Consider the following 19,834-nt stretch of genomic DNA (forward strand, 5'->3'; position numbering starts at 1 on the left):
AATTGCACTACTGGGTATTTACCCCAAAGATACAAATGTAGGGATCCGAAGGGGTACGTGCACCCCAATGTTTATAGCAGCAATGTCCACAATGGCCAAACTGTGGAAAGAGCCAAGATGTCCATCGACAGATGAATGGATAAAGAAGAGGTGGTATATATACACAATGGAATATTATGCAGCCATCAAAAGGAATGAGATCTTGCCATTTGCAACGACATGGATGGAACTGGAGGGTGTTATGCTGAGTGAAATAAGTCAATCAGAGAAAGACATGTATCATATGACCTCACTGATATGAGGAATTCTTAATCTCAGGAAACAAACTGAGGGTTGCTGGAGTGGTGGGGGGTGGGAGGGATGGGGTGGCTGGGTGATAGACATTGGGGAGGGTATGTGCTATGGTGAGCACTGTGAGTTGTGCAAGACTGTTGAATCACGGATCTGTACTTCTGAAACAAATAATGCAACATATGTTAAGAAAAAAGAAAAAGAAGAAGATAGCAGGAGGGGAAGAATGAAGGGAAGTAAGTCGGAGGGGGAGATGAACCATGAGAGACGATGGACTCTGAAAAACAAACTGAGGGTTCTAGAGGGGAGGGGGGTGGGGGGATGGGTTAGCCTGGTGATGGGTATTAAGGAGGGCACGTTCTGCGTGGAGCACTGGGTGTTATGCACAAACAATGAATCACGGAACACTACATCAAGAACTAATGATGTAATGTATGGTGATTAACAATAAAAAAATTTAAAAAGGGGGGGCACCTGGGTGGCTCAGTCGGTGAAACATCTGCCTTCAGCTCAGGTCACAATCCCGGGGTCCTGGGATTGAGCCCCACCTCAGGCTCCCTGTTCAGCAGGGAGCCTGCTTCTCCCTCTCCCTCTGTCGCCGCCCCCCTGCTTGTGCTCTCTCTCTGTCTCTCAAATAAATGAATAAAATCTTAAAAAAAAGACTCAAAAATAGGTGAAATTCATTAAAAACCAAACATTATTTAACCCACCATATCCAAAATATTATTTTAACATGTAATCAGCAGAAAAATTATCAGTGACGCAGTTGACATCCTTTTTTCTCATTCTAAGTCTTTGAGAGCTGGTCTGTTTTATACTTCCGGGACACCTCCCAGGGCTTGGTAGCCACACGTGGCTAGTGGCCGCCGTACTGAAGCCCAGTGCTCGGCATCAGTGAGGGTCATGGACCCAGGGCAAGTGGCCTCTCTGCTGCGTCTCCTCTACCCGAGGGCCATTTGTTCACTGATTCTACAAATATTTAAATTAAGCACCTTCTCTTTTTCCAGACATTGCTGTGATGCAATGATGCCTTCCCACGGCCCTTAGACTAAAATCTAAGCCCCTTACGTGGTCTCAAGGCCTTACCAGACCCAGCCCCTGCCCATCTCCCCGACTTGACCTTCCACACCTTCATCCTCTCTTCCCACACCACAGCCTTGCTTCTTCTAGTTGTCACTCCTGGAACGTGCCTCTGTAGGGTCTTGCACATGCGGTCCCTTCCCTGGGATTTTCCAGCACCCAGACCTCCTCCACCTGTTTGCTTCTTGTACTCCTTCATGCCACACTCCACAGGGCCCCTCCTCCCCTCCTCCCACCTTGCTCCCCAGTGCTGTTCATTTTCTCAGATTATACACCATCAGAAATTCACAGCTTCATTAATATTAGTTATTGACTTTATTGTCTCTCCTGCTATCTGCTGAATCCCCAGTAGCTAGAGCAATGTCTGGAAAAAGAGAAGGTGCTTAATTTAAATATTCGTGGAATCAGTGAACAAATGGCCCTTGGGTAGAGGAGACACAGCAGAGAGGAAGGACCGATGTAATTCAGACATCAGCACTGTGATTCGTGGTATTTTGTATTCCCAGGACACTGTGCTGCCACCCCACAGAGCTTGCTCCAAAATAGAAAAGCAAGGACGGGGGAGAGGGGCTGGGGGTGGGCAGCGGTGGGAGCTACAGAAGAGCAGGGGCTTGGGGGCTGAATGGGAGTGTGCAGGGTGGGCACGGCATCCCCAGCAGAGGCATGGAAGAGCCAACACACATTAACTCTCACCTTCTCTACTGGTATCCCCCTTTACTAAACAAGGGTTTGCAGGGTGCCTGCGAGGCTCAGTCGACTGAGCGTCAGACTCTCAATTTTAGCTCAAGTCATGATCTCAGGGTCTTGGGATAGAGCCTCGAGTCAGGCTCCCCACACACAAACGCAGCGGGGAGTCTGCTTGAGGAGTCTCTCTCTCTCCCTCTGCCCCTCTCCCCTGCTCACGTACTCTCTCTCTCTCTCTCTCTCTCAAATAAATAAATAAATCTTTAAAAAGCAAAAACAAACAAAATGAAAAAAACCACAGGGGTTTGCAAGGTTCTTCATTCAGTCTTCCCCTGGAAATAGCATCCCACCCTTACTCTGGTGCTCACTCCATCCTTGCCCAACCTGGCAGGTGGGCTGCTTGCTTCTCCAACCTTACCCCAGAGGGGCTCCCTGAGCTCCTGCCACCAGGAGGAGCCCTTGCTGGCTGGTAGCATGGGCCTGCTGCCAGTGAGCCTGAGACCCATTGTCCACACCACTGACTGCCTTTTGGGAAAGAGAAACTCTCTTTACAGTAAACAAGAAGCCAGGAGGCTTTCAGCCCCAAATCACTAGGGTCCAGCAAGAAGCCTGCCTGTGAATGAAACTAGCAGAGAGGAGGGCAGAGCCAAGAGGACCTACGATGTGCTGGGCACTGTGCTAACTGCCTTCATGGACTAGCTAATTTAATCCTCACTGCAGGAGGAAACTGAGGCTCACAGGGTTTAGCGGCTTGCCCAAGGTCACATACCAAGGACTCCCCTGTTAGACAGGAGAGTCTCTTAGCGTTTACACATGATACAGTAGGATGAAGGGAGCAAGTTCAGACAACCCCAAAGGCATCCCTGGATCTAGGAGTGCCTGAAGCCAGCCCTAGCTGTGGGCTTTTCTTTCTGTTCCACTGCTTTCCACTGAAAGATGCCTAACTGATACAGACACTATTTCTCTCAGAGAGATGGAAGGACTTACCCAGATCTCCCCATCATCTGGGGACCACAGAAGGACCTAGTCTCCTGACTCCTCTCCAGGACGGGCCACCTGCTCTTCTGACAGCTCCCGGTGAAGACCACCCTTTGTGCATTGGTCAAACTCATCTGAACTTTCATTTGAACCCCTGGGAAGGGGGAGCCAGAGTCCTCTAAGATTACATGTGCTCCCTCCAGGTTCCATCAGCAGCTTTATCCCCAAATAAGATCATGGCAATCCAAGAACCATCAAAGGCTCAAACCAGATGGGACACTAGGAGGTGAAATGGAATGACCTCAAGTTACCAGCAGGGAAGGTCTTCTAGGATTAAAACAAACACGCACACATACGACCTGCTAGGAGGAAGGAGGAATGATGTTGCCTCTTCAGGGCAACATCAAAGCTGCCCATGTTGCTACGTAATTTATAACTTGGTCTGCAGGTAAGCCTTCATTCTGTGTTATAATTGTCACCTTCTCTCTCCTGCTACTCAGAGAGCCCCCACTGCCGGGCAGAGGGGGCAAAGCGGGACATTGGGAGTCAGAAGATGTGGGCTCCCAAGAGGGTGGAGCCTGTTATTATCTGGGGAACTTGGGCAAGTCATCTTCTCACATGTCACATCCCTCAGTGGCTCCCCAGTGCCCGATCATTCATTCACTCAACAAACATTCAGTAAGTGCCTACCATAGGCTAGGCACTGTTCTAGAAGCTATGGATGGTGGCAAGTAAAACTGTCATGGTCCCCACCGTCGTGGCCATTATAATCTAGTGAGAAAGACTGAAATGAATAAAAGCAAGATGGTCACACGCATGCAAACACACACACACACACACACACACACACACACACACAAAATGTGGAGAGTTGCACAGGGTTCCAGAGATGCACTGTGATGAGGCCAGCCAAGTTGGGAGGAGGTGTCAGGGAAGGCTTCCCCAGGGAAGCCCCTGGGACTTGGATGAGCAGGAGTTAACTAGGAAGAGGGGGAAGAAGGGAGGGGAGCACTGGGAGCGTCCCCGCCAAGGGCAGCATCTGGGAAGGCCCCAGGAATGGAGAGAATAGAGGTCCTTAGGGAACCAACAGAACCCGAGTCTGGCTGGAGTACAGACAAGGAAAGGTGAGCAGAGAGATGGGGTGAAGCAGTGGCAGGCCGTGCTGGGGGGTGGGGGGGCAAAGGGTGACACTTATCTGAGGATAAGGAAGCCACAAACAGGGGGGCCTCTGAAGTGCCCCAGCCCTGGCCCAGGAAGTCCTTGTTGCTCCCAGACCTGCTCCTGCTTCTGACCCTTGGATCCAACTCCCCCACCCATCAAACTCCTGCCTGCCAGGTGCAGGATGCTCTCATGGGAGCTGCTGTGCCAGGCACCAGGGGCAGAGGCCCAGACTCATATTTCAGACGAGGCTGGAGGTCAAAGGCAGGGCTCAAGGTCCACATGGGATGAGCTGAACAAAGGAGCTAAGAGTAGATGATGAGGAGCATGAGGCTGACTCTCACCACACACAAATAATGGCCTGGAGTGATTCCAGATGTTGTTGTGCTTGAGGTTCCGTTTAAAGGAGCCAAAGCAGGGGCACCTGAGTGGCTCAGTTGGTTAAGCGACTGCCTTCGGCTCAGGTCATGATCCTGGAGTCCCGGGATCGAGTCCCGCATCAGGCTCCCTGCTCGGTGGGGAGTCTGCTTCTCCCTCTGACCCTCCCCCATCTCATGTGCGCGCGCTCTCTCTCTCTCTCTCTCTCTCTCAAAATAAATAAATAAAATCTTTAAAAAAAAAAATAAAAGAGCCAAAGCAGAACAAAGACTCTTAGACACGCTCTGAGGAAGGTGACTAGAACTTGCTGGCTCCCCCTACCTCCACTTACTTGGTCAGTGATGCGGGCATTCGTGTGTTTGCCTCCCTGGTATCCAGTACCCCTTCTTCTGGTGACTGTACTCCTCATTCCCCTTGCGGAAGCCACCCCCTTCCCAGTTCTTATGGTGCTGACCCTACACCCCCTCCCCCAGCTCTAGATGGTCAGGTGAGGTGGACCTGTCCAGTCAGAACATCATCACCCTGTCCAAGGTAATTGGGACACGTAACCCAAGTTGGAGCGATGGGAATGGAGTCAGAGATCCTGCTAGAACTTCTAGGAAGAAAAGCTCTATCTAATGGGGTTGTTAGACCAGCAATTGTAGGACAGCTCCTGGAAGCTGCAACCTGCAGAACTAGAGAAGGAAGCCAGCACAGGGGAACGCACCACTGAGGGGTGAGGGAGGCAGGGAGAGATTCAGTGGTGATGCAGAGGGAAAAAGAGAAACCAAATCTTTGAAGTCTGCCATGCCCGGGGCCAGGTTTTAGCCCTTAACCCCTCTCTCACATAAGCAAATAAATCCTTTTAGGGTGTAAGCCAGTCTGAGGCGGGTTCCCATCACCCAAAACCAAGATGGTCCCAGTACACACAGGGCACATATCCCCTCATGACCTAACGCACAGCCTGCCCGCACCCCATACCTGGGCCTGGGGAGGATGGAGCGGCCGTGAGGGCCTGAGTCCAGAGCCCGGCACGCCAAAGACACACAACCACAAGTCATGACATGCAGAATTACTGTGAAAATTCATCCTCAATCTCCTCCCTGACCAAACTCCCCGTTTGGAAACTTTTTTTTTTAAAGATTTTATTTATTTGACAGAGAGAGGGCGATATTAGAGAGAGGACAAGGAGGGGGAGCAGCAGAGGCAGAGAGAGAAGCAAGCTTCCCCCTGAGCAGGGAGCCCGATGTGGGGCTCGATCCCAGGACCCTGGGATCATGACCTGAGCCAATGGCAGATGCTTCACCAACTGAGCCACCCAGGTGCCCACCATTTGGAAACTTCTGACAACTAGACCCTACCCTGGAGAAGCAGCTAGAAGTGGACTCACCTGGGCCATGGTTTGTGGCTTGGGCAACTAGAGGTCCATCATCTTGCGGCTGATGAAAAGGCAGTGGCCATAAACAGCGTGGCCGAGTTCACGGTCACTGCAGCCAGCTGTGTTACTAACCTGTTTGCACTGACTTGCAAGCCTCCACCTGCAGCTCTGCAGCCGCGCCAAAAACACTTGTTCCACACTGCAGCTTGGCAGGCGCGTTTCCGCTTTGCACGCTACGGTGTTCTTGCCGTGCTTATCGGTTTTCAGGAAAACCTGTGCTGTTTTTGAGTACCAGACCCCAAATATTTGCAGAGAACCCCTTTCAGGAGCTTCTGGCACTCCAAATAACCCACACAAAGTGTTCCACCTCTCATTCTTTTTTAACAGAGAAAATTGTTCTCTATTCATTATCTGTAAAATGCATTAGCTCAGAGCTTCCATTTTAAACCAAAACCAAATCACTTGGGTATCCCAGGCTGCTGCTTTCCCTAAGATTACCTTTGTAAGTTCTAACATTATGGATGACCCAGCAAAGAGAAATGTGAAAATAGGGACCAAGGTCCATTAAAAAGCCCGGGTCCCATCCAATTTGCAATCCACTTGTATACACAGGAGGACCACCTCTGCTGTGAAAGGGTTCTTCCAGTAATAAGCCTAGAATTGGCCTTGTATGTTGATGATCGACTTAGGAGCCGTTGATTTGATTTCAACAATAATGTTTTGGGTTTTTGGTTTTTGTTTTTTTAGAGGGGGAGGGAGGGGCAGAGGGAGAGAGAGAATCTTAAGCAGCCTCCAAGCCCAGCATAGAGCCTGAGGTAGGGCTCGATCCCACGACCCTGAGATTATGACCTGAGCTGAAATCAAGAGTGGGACACTTAACTGGCTGAGCCACCCAAGTGCCCCAACAACCATCTGTATTTATTATCTACCATGTGCCAGGCTCTATGCCAGGCACTGAGATAACATTAGTGTTAGACTAGACCATCCGCATTGTCTGCTGCGAGCTGGTGGTCTTGGGGGGAAGGTGGCAGACACACGTAAACCAGTAATTCTGGATTGTTACAGTGCTAGGAAGAAAATATACGGGGTGCAGCCAGAGAGAATGTGGTGGTGAGGAAAGATGTGTCTGAGGAAACAGCATTTAAAAGCTGAGACTCTAGGACAAGACTTGTCACTCTTACGAAGAGCAGGAAGGTTGGGAGTCAGGGGGGTGCTGGGAGAGGGGCCCTGCAGGCAGAGAAACAGCATGAGGCAGAGTCCTGAGACCAGCCAGTGCTGGCTGAGTGTGACAACAAAAAAACCTGTCGAGGAAACGGGGACTTTGTAAGAAATCTGGATTTCCTTTTCAGTAAAATGGACAGGGGGCCTCGGGGCCCCAGATGGGTGTGAAGCAGGGGCAAAGCATGATCTCGTGCAGGAGCAATGGAAATAAACCACACTGGCCATATTAATCTTGAGGTGCCTGCTAGACTTCCAAATGGAGACATAGTCAGGCATTTGGGAAAATCAAGTCTGGAACTCAGAGGCCAGGTTCAGCTGGAGCTAGAGTTTGGAAGAATAGAATTAGTCAGCATACAGAGGGTCTCCAAAAACCCTGTGAGGTTGGTTGGAGCCAGAGGAGCCCTACTGAGAGACTGAAAAAGAGGGCAGAGTCCCAGGAAGGAATCCAAGCAGGCTCGGTGCCACAGGAGCCCAAAGAAAACAGAGTTTTCAGAGGGAGGGAGTGGCCAGCTGGGCTTGCAAATGCCTCCTGGAAGCTGAGCTGACTTGCAGAATAATTCTGAAGCTTTGAGATCTGAGGCAGGGCTTCATCTTAAAAGGCGTTCCTTGGGGCCTAGGGATGATAGAGTGACGGAGTGCATGGAAGTAGAAATTCCAGGCTCCGGGGCCAGATTCCCTACAACCGATGGGTACTTCTGTCATTTTGCAGCAACACGGCCTTCACCAACTTCCCAAAGCTCCATGAGCGTCACCTTGCCTTCACAACGGAAATCACAGTATCTGCCTCACTGGGTTGTTGTAAGGATTAAATGAGTTAATAAGTAGCAAGTGCATAAGAGAGTAGATTGCCTGGCTCAGGTTCAATGCTCAGTGTTAGCTATTTTTGCTGCTGCCACTGCTCTTGCTGTAAGAATGAATGCTAAGTAACAAGTGCTGGGCTTTGCATGCGCAGTTGATCCTTGAACAACATGGGTTTGAACTGTGTGGGTGTTTCCCCGACAAATATGGTACAAATACGGTAAGTGTATTCTCTCTTCTTTACAACTTTCTTACTAACATTTTCTTTTCTCTAGCTTACTTTATTGTAAGAATACAGTACACACTATATAGGACTTAGAAAATATGTGCTAATCCACTCTTTATGTTATGAGTAAGGCTTCTGGTCAACAGTAGGCTAGTAGTAGTTAAGTTCTGGGAGGAATCTAAAGTTACATGCAGATTTTTGACAGCATGAGGAGTGAGTACCCCTGACCCCTGCACTGTTCAAGGGTCAACTGTATTAGCTCATGTGGCAGATATTGTTGTACCTGTTTGCAGATGGGGAAACTGGCCTAGGACCGCCAGCAAGTTCTGAGGGTAGCATTGGCATTCATAACCAGCTCAGACTCAATGCTCTTAATCACTGCTCTACAATTCCTCATCTGATGCCAAGATGGGGGGTTGAGGTCCAGTGCAAGGAAGAACATGGCCCACTAATGTATTACTGGTGTGCTATGGGCTGAATGTCTGCATCCCCCCAAAATTCATATGCTGAGATCCTAACCCCCATGCGATGGAATTAGCCATGGGACCTTTGGGAGGAGATTAGGTGATAAGGGTGGAGCCCTCATGAATAGGATTAGTGTCCTTATCAAAGAGACCCCAGATAGCTCCCTTGTCCCTTCCGCCACGTGAGGACACCGTGGAAAGACAGCCACCTATGAACCAGGGATGGGGCTCCCACTGGTTTTGGAATCTGCCAGCACCTTGATCTTGGACTTCCCAGCCCCTTTATGTGTGAGAAATAAATGTTTGTTGTTGAAGCCTCTTAGTCTGTGTGGTACTTTGTTATAGTAGCCTGAACGAAGACATGGTGCTTCTGCTTCAACTGGTGTTTCCAGAGGGAACTACTGGTTTTAAATTGGTTCTGCCATGCATATGGTTATTGGAAAACCAAATCTCACTCTGCATTTCACAGGGTTTCAGATTAATGACGTGACAAGGCTGTGCTAGACAAGGTAATCTGAACTGCACTCTAAGAAGCTTCCTCTGGGGATGCCTAGGTGGCTCAGTCAGTCAAGCACCTGCCTTCGGCTCAGGTCCTAACCCCAGGGTCCTGGGATCGTGCCCTGCATCGGGCTCCCTGCTCAGCGGGGAGCCTGCTTCTCCCTCTGCCTGTGTACTCTCTCTCTGACAAACAAACAAATAAATAAATAAATAAAATCTGAAAAAAAAAAAGCAGCAGCTTCCTCTAGGGAGGGTAGAGCGTGGTCCCTCCACTCCCCCCATGCATGGAGCTCCAGCTCCCACCCCTGCCTAAGCCTGACCAGCTCTGCTCCCATGTGATTGATAGACTGAACCCTCTCTTAAGCTTTCACACAAAGAAGAACATATTCTGAGGTTACAAAAGTCTGAAAACTGCAACACTTGGCATTTCTCAAATGGTACCTGCATCAGAATCGCCTGTGGTGGTTGTTAAAACAGAATTCTTGGCCTCACGACCAACTTAAAGGAATCATAAACACTGGAGGGAATTTGCTCTTTAAACAGATCCTCAGGTAACTCACGTGTATATTCCAGTTTGAGAACCGCGTAAGAATCTCTATTACTGTCCTGTCCAACACACAAACCATTAGCCACTTACGGCTAATTTCAATTTAAATGTAAATTCATTAAGATTAAGTAAACTTTAAAAATTCCATTTCTCAGTTGCACTAAGTGCATTTTAAGTGCTCAGCAGCCACATGAGGCTAGTGGGCGCCACACGCACAGACTATCCATCATTACAGAAAGTTCTGCCGGACAACCCAAACCTCTAAGTCTGCTTGAATAATGTACCTCATGTGTTTGACAGCAAGGCACTACATTCAGCCATCATGTCCTACCATTTTAACTGTATCCTACCTAAGGATACATTATTACACTTCCCATACTGGACAGAAATTACCTGCCACGTATCTATTTCCCCCAACACACTTCAAGAGCCTTGAAGGCAAGAATCATGCATGTATTATTTAGGTCTGTATACTCAGTGCCTCGAGCTTAAATAAATGCTTGGGAATTGCTTAATTGGCCCACATAACATAAATGAAATATGAAGCTGACAGTGATTTGTCCTTGCTAAAAGCATTGACCAGCACATCCATTAGGATGGCTACTATTACAAAACCAGAAAATGACAAGTGTTGGCAAAGATGCAGAGAAATAGGAATCCTTGTGTAGTGAGTGGGAATGTAAAATGGTGTAGTTGTGGGAAATAGTATGGCAGTCCCTCAAAAAAAGAAACCTAAAGTTACCATAGGATCCAGCAATATTTGGGTGTAATATACCCAAAAGATTTGAAAGCAGGGTCCTGAAGAGATAGTTGTACACTTGTGTTCACAGCAGCATGATCCACAAGTCAAAAGATGGGAGGAACCTAAGTATCCACTGATGAGTAAATGGATAAGCAAACTGTGGTACATCCATAACAATGGAATATCAGCCAACCTTAAAAAGGAAGGAAGTCTGACATATGTTATGACATGGATGAATCTTGAAGACACTATGCAATGATAAGCCAGTCACAAAAGACCAATACCATATGACTCCCCTTTTAAGGGGTACCTCGAGTAGTCCATGAAGACAGAAAATAGAATAGTGGCTGCCAGGGGCTGGGGGAAGGGGGACATGGGGGAATTGTTGTTTAATGGGGGCAGAGTTTCAGTTGTGCAAGATGAAAAGAGTTCTGGAGATGGATGGTGGTGATGGTTGCCCAACAACATGAATATATTTAACACCACTTAAAAATCATTAAGATGGGGGCACCTGGGTGGCTCAGTTGGTTAAGCGGCCAACTCTTGATTTCGGCTCAGGTCATGATCTTGGGGTCCTGGGATCAAGTCCCACGTTGGGCTCCACAATCAGTACAGAGTCTGCTTGGGATTCTCTCTCTCTCTCCCTCTCCCTGTGCCTCTCCTGGGGCTCACACTTGCTCTCTCTCAATAAATAAATAAAATCTTAAAAAATCATTAAGATGGTAAATTTAATGTTAAGTGCATTTCAGCACAATTAAAAATATTTTACATAAATTACATATAATATATATGTAGTATGTATTTTAAAACATTCACTAGTACAAGAAAGGGCTTTGGAAGACCCCTGGTTCATAGTCTGTGCACTGCACCTCAGGTGTGTGCTGGCTGGTGGCAGGGGGAGGGAATGCAAAAGTGAGACACAGAGGGAGGTGGGGTCAAAGGCCTGACCTGGAATCACACATTCTCACAGGGGGCTTTTGTGACAATCGCTGAAGGGACTGTGATCCCTAAAGGGCTGAAAGGGACCCTCTGGGTTCTCTTGAATTGTTCTACCACTCAGAGTCCTCACCAACAGCTCTGCACCTAGCTGGCCATCAGAACTTTCTGCAAAGACTTCACCCTGGGAGGTTTTGATTCCATACACCTGGGGGGCTCTATTTTTATAGGGTTCTACAGGGGAGCCGGAGCTGCGAGCCCCATTCTGCAGAACTTCTATTAGCCTGACATTATGCCTTATCTTTTAATGCGCCTGCTGTTCCCATCTTCACATCTGGTTTGCCAACTTCTCCAGGGGAGTGACTGTGCCTGATCTCAATCCTGATTATCAAAATCACTTGTGGAACTTTTTTTTAAGACTGCAAATGCCTGGGATCTACCACACATCTCTTAAATCAGCATCTCCAAGCATCCGTATTCTTTTAAAAGCCCTCACAAGGGATTCTGAGCACACTCCAGGACCGAGACCTACTGCTCTGTGGGCTAAGAGTGCTTGATCTAGCCGCTGCTCCACACAGGCTGAGTGATCGACAGAATGCAGCCCCTCCAAATAAGTATCTAGAAGGGAAAATGTGTGTGTTTCATCTGTATTATTGATTCTAAATATTTTACTAGGAGTATTTTGCACATGATTCAAACCAGACGATAAATAAAAATAACAACAATTGGCAGTTGGCGGGCAACTAATACATGCCAGGTGCTCATCATGTGCTTCCTATATAAGATCCCACTGAATTCTCAATCCTATGTCTGAAGAAGGTACTGTGAACAGTCTCCAATTCACAGATGAGAAAACCCAAGCAGGGAGAAATTAAGTCACTGCCTCAAAAATTAAATGTTTTGTTGTTTTTTTTTACATGACACTTAGATTACATGCAATCTTCTAACTTTAGAAAAGTGATCATAATCTTTTTAAGGGCTACATTGTTTTTCAGTGTTTTACCCTAATTTTTTTTTATCATTTTGCCCCAATATGTTAACTCATTTCTCATTGTAGGGCAGGTTTTTATCTTTTTTGCAACTGTTTACCATTTTAAATGTATAGCTTTGTGCAAGGGGGTATTTTCCTTGTTTCCAAAAGCATTTCCTTAGGAAGGATTACAGGTGAATGGCATTAAATACTGAACAAAACTCTCCACTGAGATGTGCTGAATCAGCTGGGCAAGTCCTCTCTCAGGGAGGTGCTATATGTCTCAGCACAGTCCCCACCAACGTGCACCAAACGTCTACTATAAGCCAGGTGCTCTTGTGAACACTTACAGATCGATCCCATCTGGTCCTCACAAGATCCCCAGGGTGAGGAACAGATGGGCTGCATATAGGCAGAGAAAGGTGAAGAGATGTTCCCAGGCTCACAAAACCAGGAAGAGCAGAGCCAGGATAGGAACTCACAGTTCTCACCACCAGGCCAGGCCTTCGGGTCAAGGCATGTGTCCCCATGACTCCTTCATCAGCCACCCCGAGAAGCAAAAACAAATGAGAGTGGCAGGAAGGAGCCCTGCCCATCACCTGGGACCACACAAGAATCCCCCTGTAAATGCACAATGAAAAAGTCTGCTTCATGTCCCTGGCACAAAATCCAGAATCGCTCACTCAGAGCAACACAGACTTGCTGACCCCAAGGTGCATACCCTCTAGATACAGAGAGAAAGTGAAGAAGAGAAAGATAATGACACTTACTCCAGGTCCCCCTGTAGGTGCTCTGCATCATTATATATATTCATTATAAGTTGAACTGTGTACCTCCCCCACCCAATGCTGACAGCCTGGAGTCAGGCACCCATGAATATGGGTCTTTGCAGACACATTTAAGATGTAAATTAAGATGAGGTCACACTGGAGTAGGGCAGGCCCTTATTCCAATATGAGTGGTGTCCTCCTAAGAGAGAAGAGAGACACACAGGGAGAAGGCAACAGAAGCAGAGACCAGAGGCTGTGGCTACAAGCCAAGGGACAGCAAGCAAATTCCAGGAGCTGAGAAGAGGCGAGGGAAGATGCTCCCCTACAGGTGTCAGAGACAGTGCCGTCCTGCCAACACCTTGATCTCAGACTTCTAGCCTCCAGAACGGTGAGACAATACATTTCTATTGTTTTAATCACCAGGTTTGGAGTACTTTGTTACGGCAGCCCTAGAGAGGAATACAACATTGTCTAGCCTTTCAGCTCCAGCAAGACAGAAGCTATGTTTTGTTCATCTTGGTATTCCAGCAACTGGAGCAGTCCCTGGCACCCAGAAGGTGCTCAGAATGTGTCTGTTGAGGGAGCAAGTGAAAAAATTAAGAAAGTATAAACTCAGTAGGAGAAGACACTATGTCTTTTATTTCTACTAAGAGACCAGAGCAAATTAGGTGCTCAATAAACTTTACAGAACGAATGAACTTTTTTAAATGAATGAATGATAAGCTCAGGAAGGCTTTGCAATGGGTCTTATTCATGTATGTCCCCAGAACTCAGCCTATGGCCTGGCACACAGTAGCTGCTTAATAAATTCTGAAGGAGGGAAGGAACAAAAAAAGTGAAGAGAGGGAGGGCGAGCTTCAAGATCAGAAACACAATTTCCCAATCCTTGTCTAGGTGACACCTTCCTCCCTTTAGGCATCTAACCAAGGAATGGCCAAGGCCATGAAGTCACCCAGAGACTTTCAAGCAGCCTCAACGATACTGATGGGACTTTCACAGGGGAACTCGGATACTGTTTTTCTAAAATGCATTTCTTTTTCTTTTACATCTAGAAATCATAAGGCTTTCCAACCCTTCCAACAATGTTAGAAATGCAGCACACAGTTGAGAGGTCAGCGCCTCTGCGTTCAGCCCTAGGGACACACTTCCCGTCCATGCACAGCCTTCATTCCTGACCTCTGCTCTGTGGCCAAAAAGGGACATCAGCTGGGCTCAGGGAAATTCAATTTGGTCTGAGAGCTGGCGGCATGATAGTAACAGGGCGTCTGCCTTGACCCTTTGGAAAGCAAAGGCAGGGGGAGGAGGGGTAGGGGTGTCACAGAAGTTTCTCTGGGGCTTGGTTTAGGAGGGTCTAAAGTTTCTGTGGGTTAGTTTCTACATATGGACAAAAACCCTGGAAATAAGGCCAGCTACTGCTGGCTCAGAATTCAATCCCCCTTCCAGGCACTGTCCTGGTGGTATTTGGGGTGAAAGAAAAGAAACACATTGTTCTTTATTCCCCTGAACTTGAGCTTTCCCAGGGGCAGTAACTGCCCTGTGGTGAGGTGTGATTTTAGTCGTTTGCACATACATTCGCGTTAATAACCTGACAAACCAAGCAGGCGGTCCCTGGACTGGTCTCAATACATGGAGAAAGTCTCTGCTCCTGTGGGTTCCCCTTCGTGTCTACTGAACTCCAAGCTCCAACTCTTTTTTTTTTTTAAAGATTTTATTTATTTATTTGACATAGAGAGAGAGAGAGAGACAGAGTGAGCACAAGCAGGGGGAGCAGCAGGCAGAGGCAGAGGGAGAAGCAGGCTCCCCACAGAGAAGGAGGAGCCCGATGTGGGACTCGATCCCAGGACTCCGGGATCATGACCTGAGCCGAAGGCAGTCGCTTGACCAACTGAGCCACCCAGGCGCCCCAAGCTCCAACTCTTATCTGCTCCATGAAAAAGAAGAGCTGACCCCTTCTCAGTGCCTGGTAGCCGGGAACAGAGGGAAGTGCTTTCTGTTTTCGGATGGAGCCCTCACGTGATTAGCAAGCCCAGGGATGCTGGAACTTTTCTCCCTATCAAAGGAATCTGTTGAGATGGACAGCTCCATTATGTTGGCAGACACACACCTGCGTGGATTAGTTGATGCGCCCCTCCTGCGGCCCAGATGGGCCCACGCTCAGCCTAACCCTGTGGCTGTCGATCTGTATGGGGTTTGCCCCTTTCCTTTTCTTCTGAGCAGAAAGCCCCATGAGGACCGGGTCATGCCTGCTGCTTGCACCTTTGTATCCCAAGCGCCCTGGCCCAGGTCTCGGCACGAAGTCATAAGCAGTTGATCCACATGTTATATGAAAGAGCCAACCAACCAACCAACCAACTAATTAACAGGAACAAAGGTGGTGGGCCTCATGTTATAGTGAACAGAGTATAACAGGCTTTGATGTGTTCTTACTGAAATAGAGTGTACATACATAAAATTATTGGTGTCATAGGTGTGCCACTGAAGGAATTTTTACACCTGTGTCACCAGCACCCAGATCGGGGGACAGAACATTTGCAGAAGCCCAGCAGGGGCCTTGTGCTCCCTTCCTGTCACTGCCCCATCCACCGGCCGGGAAGCCACTACCCCACCAGCTGCATGACACCTGACAGTGCCCTAGCCTCGCTGACTCTTATCTTCACCTTGGGAAAAGAATACTTACCATGCTGTGAGGATTCCATTTTTAAAATGTGTATGCAGTGCCTGGCCAATGCCAGTGGTACGGTAGTAATAGCCATAATCCTCGAAGTAATAGTAGCCACAGTACCAGCACCAGGAACAGCCCAGAAGTAACAGAAGTAGTCATGGTAGGCAGTAGTAACTGCAGATGCAGTCAGGTGGTAACAGAAATGGTAGTGTTGATAGTAGAAGCAGTAGGAGCAGTAAGAGCTAATACTTAGCACTTATTATGGTCCAGGCACTGTTCCAAGGGCTCTACCTTAACTCATCTAATGCTCAAGGCAACCCTTATAAGGATGTACAAAATAGGATTTTACTGCGGCACACAAAGGTTAAGTAGCTTTCCCAAGGCCACGCACCTACTGAGCCAATGGGTCCCAGAGTCAAACACGAGCGGTCCAGCCACAGAGCCTCTCCTCTTAAAAGCAATCTTTCGAGAACTCTTTGCTTGGCAAAGCAAGCTCTGTCCTCTAATATCTGCTCTCTTCCTTGTCTATAAGAACAACTCTCAATTTTGGTAAGCACATGGTCTTGTAAAATAAAGACCACATTTCTCAGCCTCTTGCAGCTGTGCAGAGACTAAATTCTGGCCGATAGAAGTAGAAGCAGTGGGTGCAAACCCAGAAACATCGTTAAAAGGGTGGGAGCCTGCCTTTCCTCTTCTCTTGCCTTCTTCTTGCTGGTAGATGTGATGGTTGGAGCAGCAGCAGCTACAGTGGACCATGAGGTGACTTGGGATTGGAGGCCCACATGGCAGACAAACAAGAGCAAGCACCTGGGTCTCTCAGAGATTGCTGTGGCAGCCCTGCATAACTTGTGTCTGAACTTTCAGGTTAAGAGAGAAATATACCTCTCTCTTCTTTAAGCCAATGTCCATTTAGATTTCACATCATTCATAGCAAAACGTAATCCTAAATAATGCACTGGGTTTTGCAATTATAATTAATGTCACCCGAAAAGACACCCGCAAAACTACCACTTCTGTGTTGGACTCTTGACTTAAAACAACAACAACAACAACAACAAAATAAAACATGACTTCGGGTATTCCTCTAACAGACAAACTAGGAAAATAATTGTACAAAGTCTCATTTACCCCAAAGGTGGTAACGGTTCCTTGTCAGTTCGTGACGAGGTCACATCAAAGCCTCTCTCAGGTTGGCCTCCCTTCCTCCAGCCTCTCTCATTCATTCAGGGCAATTCTGCTTGTCTAATGCTACTTAAAAATGATTTCTATCCTAAAACTTGAAATAATTACAATGCTCTGTATGTGCTTACTTTACACAAGACACTTTGTCTAGTTTTCCTAGCCCGTACACAAAAATATAAAACATAAATACTGGGATTTCCCTTTCAGAAAGGTGAAAATGGAAGAAATGGAGAGGCTCAGTGACTTGCCTGAGGTCAGCAAGTTGGTGGCAAAGCCAGAACTCTACCACTCCCTCCAGCACCCATGCCCTTTCCACCACTGAAGCTGATTTCTGGGAAATGCCAGTCACAGCAGACTGACCCTAGGTCAAGTTACCCTGGCAACTTTAAGATTCTCGGACTCTGACTTTTCTCTCATCTTCTTGTCCAGTCTGATTTTTTATCATCCTCCAACACAAGTCTCCACCCACTGAGGTCAGACTCCGTAGACTCTTATTACGTGCCCCTACCCCAGGCCGCAGTATTCCCAGCTGCAAAATGGGGCAAATTATACCTCCAAGAGGGAACATGGCATAGAGGAAAAAGGCAGGAGACCTGGAATCAGGAAAAACAGACTTCCAATCCAGCTGGGCATGTTCTTTACCTGTAAAATGAATGTAGTAATTCCTCCCTCACGTGGACTGAATGAGAACCTGTTTCTAAGAGTCGCTCAAGTAAAACAGCACCTACTGTGGATGGTGTCATCTTTGTTGCTATTCCTGACTTCATTCTGAAACTGTCACCCTGTCGCCTTGCCTTCTGCCCGAAGGACACAGGTAAGGTGACAACAGGAAGCACTTTGAGAAGTCTACAGCCCTACAAATGCCACACATCTGTTTGCCACTAATATTCACACCCACGGTGCCTTTATCAGATTCCAGTCTGCAGTTTGATCAAATTTTGAATTTCAAACCCCTCCCCCGCAAAGAATCCCTCTGCATTTCCCAGGCTGGGCTCTCTAGACAGGATGGGCTGAGGCCACTCACCGATTCCATAGTGAATCTCTCGACGAAAAACTGGAGAGCCTGGAGGCTGAAGATCTCATGTCTCAGCCGTCACATCAGAGAATTACCTGGATGGGGGCAGGAGAAAAGATGACAAGTGTCATCCAGTGGGACTGGGCAGAAGACATGGTCTCAAAGCAACATGGGGTTTCATCTGGGGGCTGGCATCCTTGTGAGGAATGTTCTGACACCACCGAGAGGCTGTCCAGGAGTGGGAAGGAAAAGAGCCAGCAAACCACTGTTTCAGCGATCCACCTCGGGGCTGGTGTCTCTATCCTCTGATCTGTGCAAGTGCTCAGGTTCTATTACTATTTCTAGCTCTACAGTCAAGAGCAATTTACAAGTCATTAACTTCTCTAAACATGAAATCAAAGTGTGCTCACAGGTGCAACAGACAGACGGACCCATGCAGCCCTGTGCCCACAGGAAAGTGGAGGAGTCCCCCCCCCCCCACTGGCCAAGGGGACCAGCCCAGGAAGGAGGTAGAGCTCTATGAATATACATATTTCAGGACAGCCCCTCTGAACCTGAGAGAGGATTGTAATTAATTCATGCATACCAAAGCTTAATTGCTGGGTGCACAGAGCACAGGAAGTCTGGGATAAAAGGTGTTACATAAGGGAACGGCTTCAATATTTGCAGAATGGAGGGGAAACAGAGGTGAGGAGTGGAAACAAGATGAGCCAGGGGACCTGCTGGATCCTTCTCCAGTGATCGCTAGCTCAGTGTGGCACCTCTATCTGGGGCCAGAACCCAGGGACACTCTCGACCCACGACTTCCTATCCCCATATCCAATCCATCCCAAGTCCTGTCTCATTTACTCCCTAAAGATCTCTCGACCTCTCTCTTTCTCTCCATCCCCCTGACACAGCCCTGGACCAAGCCTCCACCCTTCCCACCTGGGCTTCCTTCCTGGTCTCCTTTCATCACCATTTCTCCCTCTGAAATCCGGTCCCCCACACTGAAGCCAGAATCATTGCTTGCTTTCTTTTCTTTCTCTTTCTTTCTTTCTTTTCCTTCCTTCCTTCCTTCCTCCCTCCCTCCCTCCCTTCCTTCTTTCTTTCTTTATCTTTTATTGTAGAGAATTTTGTGGACACAAAAATAGAGAAGAGTATCCTGAACCCCATATATCCACTGCCCAGCCCCGATCACCATCAACTTAAAATCAATCTTCCCTCTCCCCACATCATTGTTTTGAAGTAAATAATCTTACCATTTCGGTCATAAGTAGAACAGCATGTATCTGTAAGACCAGGTCTTCTACAAAAATATAATTGCAATAGCATTCCCACACCTAAAAAGATTGTAGAATTCCCTGACATCACCAAAGATCCAATGTCCAGATTTTTTTAATTTTTATTTTATTTATTTTGAGAGAGAGAATGAGAGAGAGAGCGCACAAGAGGAGGTAGGGTCAGAGGGAGAAGCAGACTCCCCGCTGAGCAGGGAGCCCGATGCGAGACTTAATCCTGATGCGGGACTCAATCCCAGGACTCCAGGATCATGACCTGGGCCGAAGGCAGTCGCTTAACCAACTGAGCCACCCAGGAGCCCCAATGTCCAGCTTTCTAATAGTCCCATAGACGTCAAAAATGTTTTTGAAACAACTGTTTTTAAAATCCAGACCCAAATAAGCTCTCTGCCTTATATTTGGCTATGCTGAATGAAAAATTTAAAACACCAGTCTGATGGTGTCACTCCACCCCCCACCTCTCCACCCTCAGCTGAACATTCTTCAAAGGCTTCTCAGTGCTTTAGGATAAAACCAGAATCATCTAACATGGTCTGGCTCTTGTCCATCATTCTGGCCTCATCTAGCCCCCTCAGGCTCACTGCTACAGGCATGTGG

General features: G+C 47.7%; 1 protein-coding gene across 5 annotated transcripts in view; it reads right to left on the bottom strand.

Moving 5' to 3' along the window:
* ASAP1 (ArfGAP with SH3 domain, ankyrin repeat and PH domain 1) overlaps positions 1 to 19,834 on the bottom strand; it is a 344,365-nt gene that overhangs the window by 289,608 nt on the left and 34,923 nt on the right. For all 5 annotated transcript variants that reach the window (XM_025871128.2, XM_073893210.1, XM_025871129.2 and 2 more), the window contains exon 2: positions 17,967 to 18,052. In XM_025871128.2, coding sequence (XP_025726913.1) covers positions 17,967 to 18,025 — 59 coding nt within the window. In that variant the 5' untranslated portion in view covers positions 18,026 to 18,052. The remainder of the gene's footprint in view (positions 1 to 17,966; positions 18,053 to 19,834) is intronic.

The sequence above is a fragment of the Callorhinus ursinus genome, unplaced genomic scaffold (assembly GCF_003265705.2).
Source record: "Callorhinus ursinus isolate GAN/ISIS: 27379988/994484 unplaced genomic scaffold, GSC_fseal_2.0 scaffold5, whole genome shotgun sequence".
Lineage (NCBI taxonomy): Eukaryota > Metazoa > Chordata > Mammalia > Carnivora > Otariidae > Callorhinus > Callorhinus ursinus.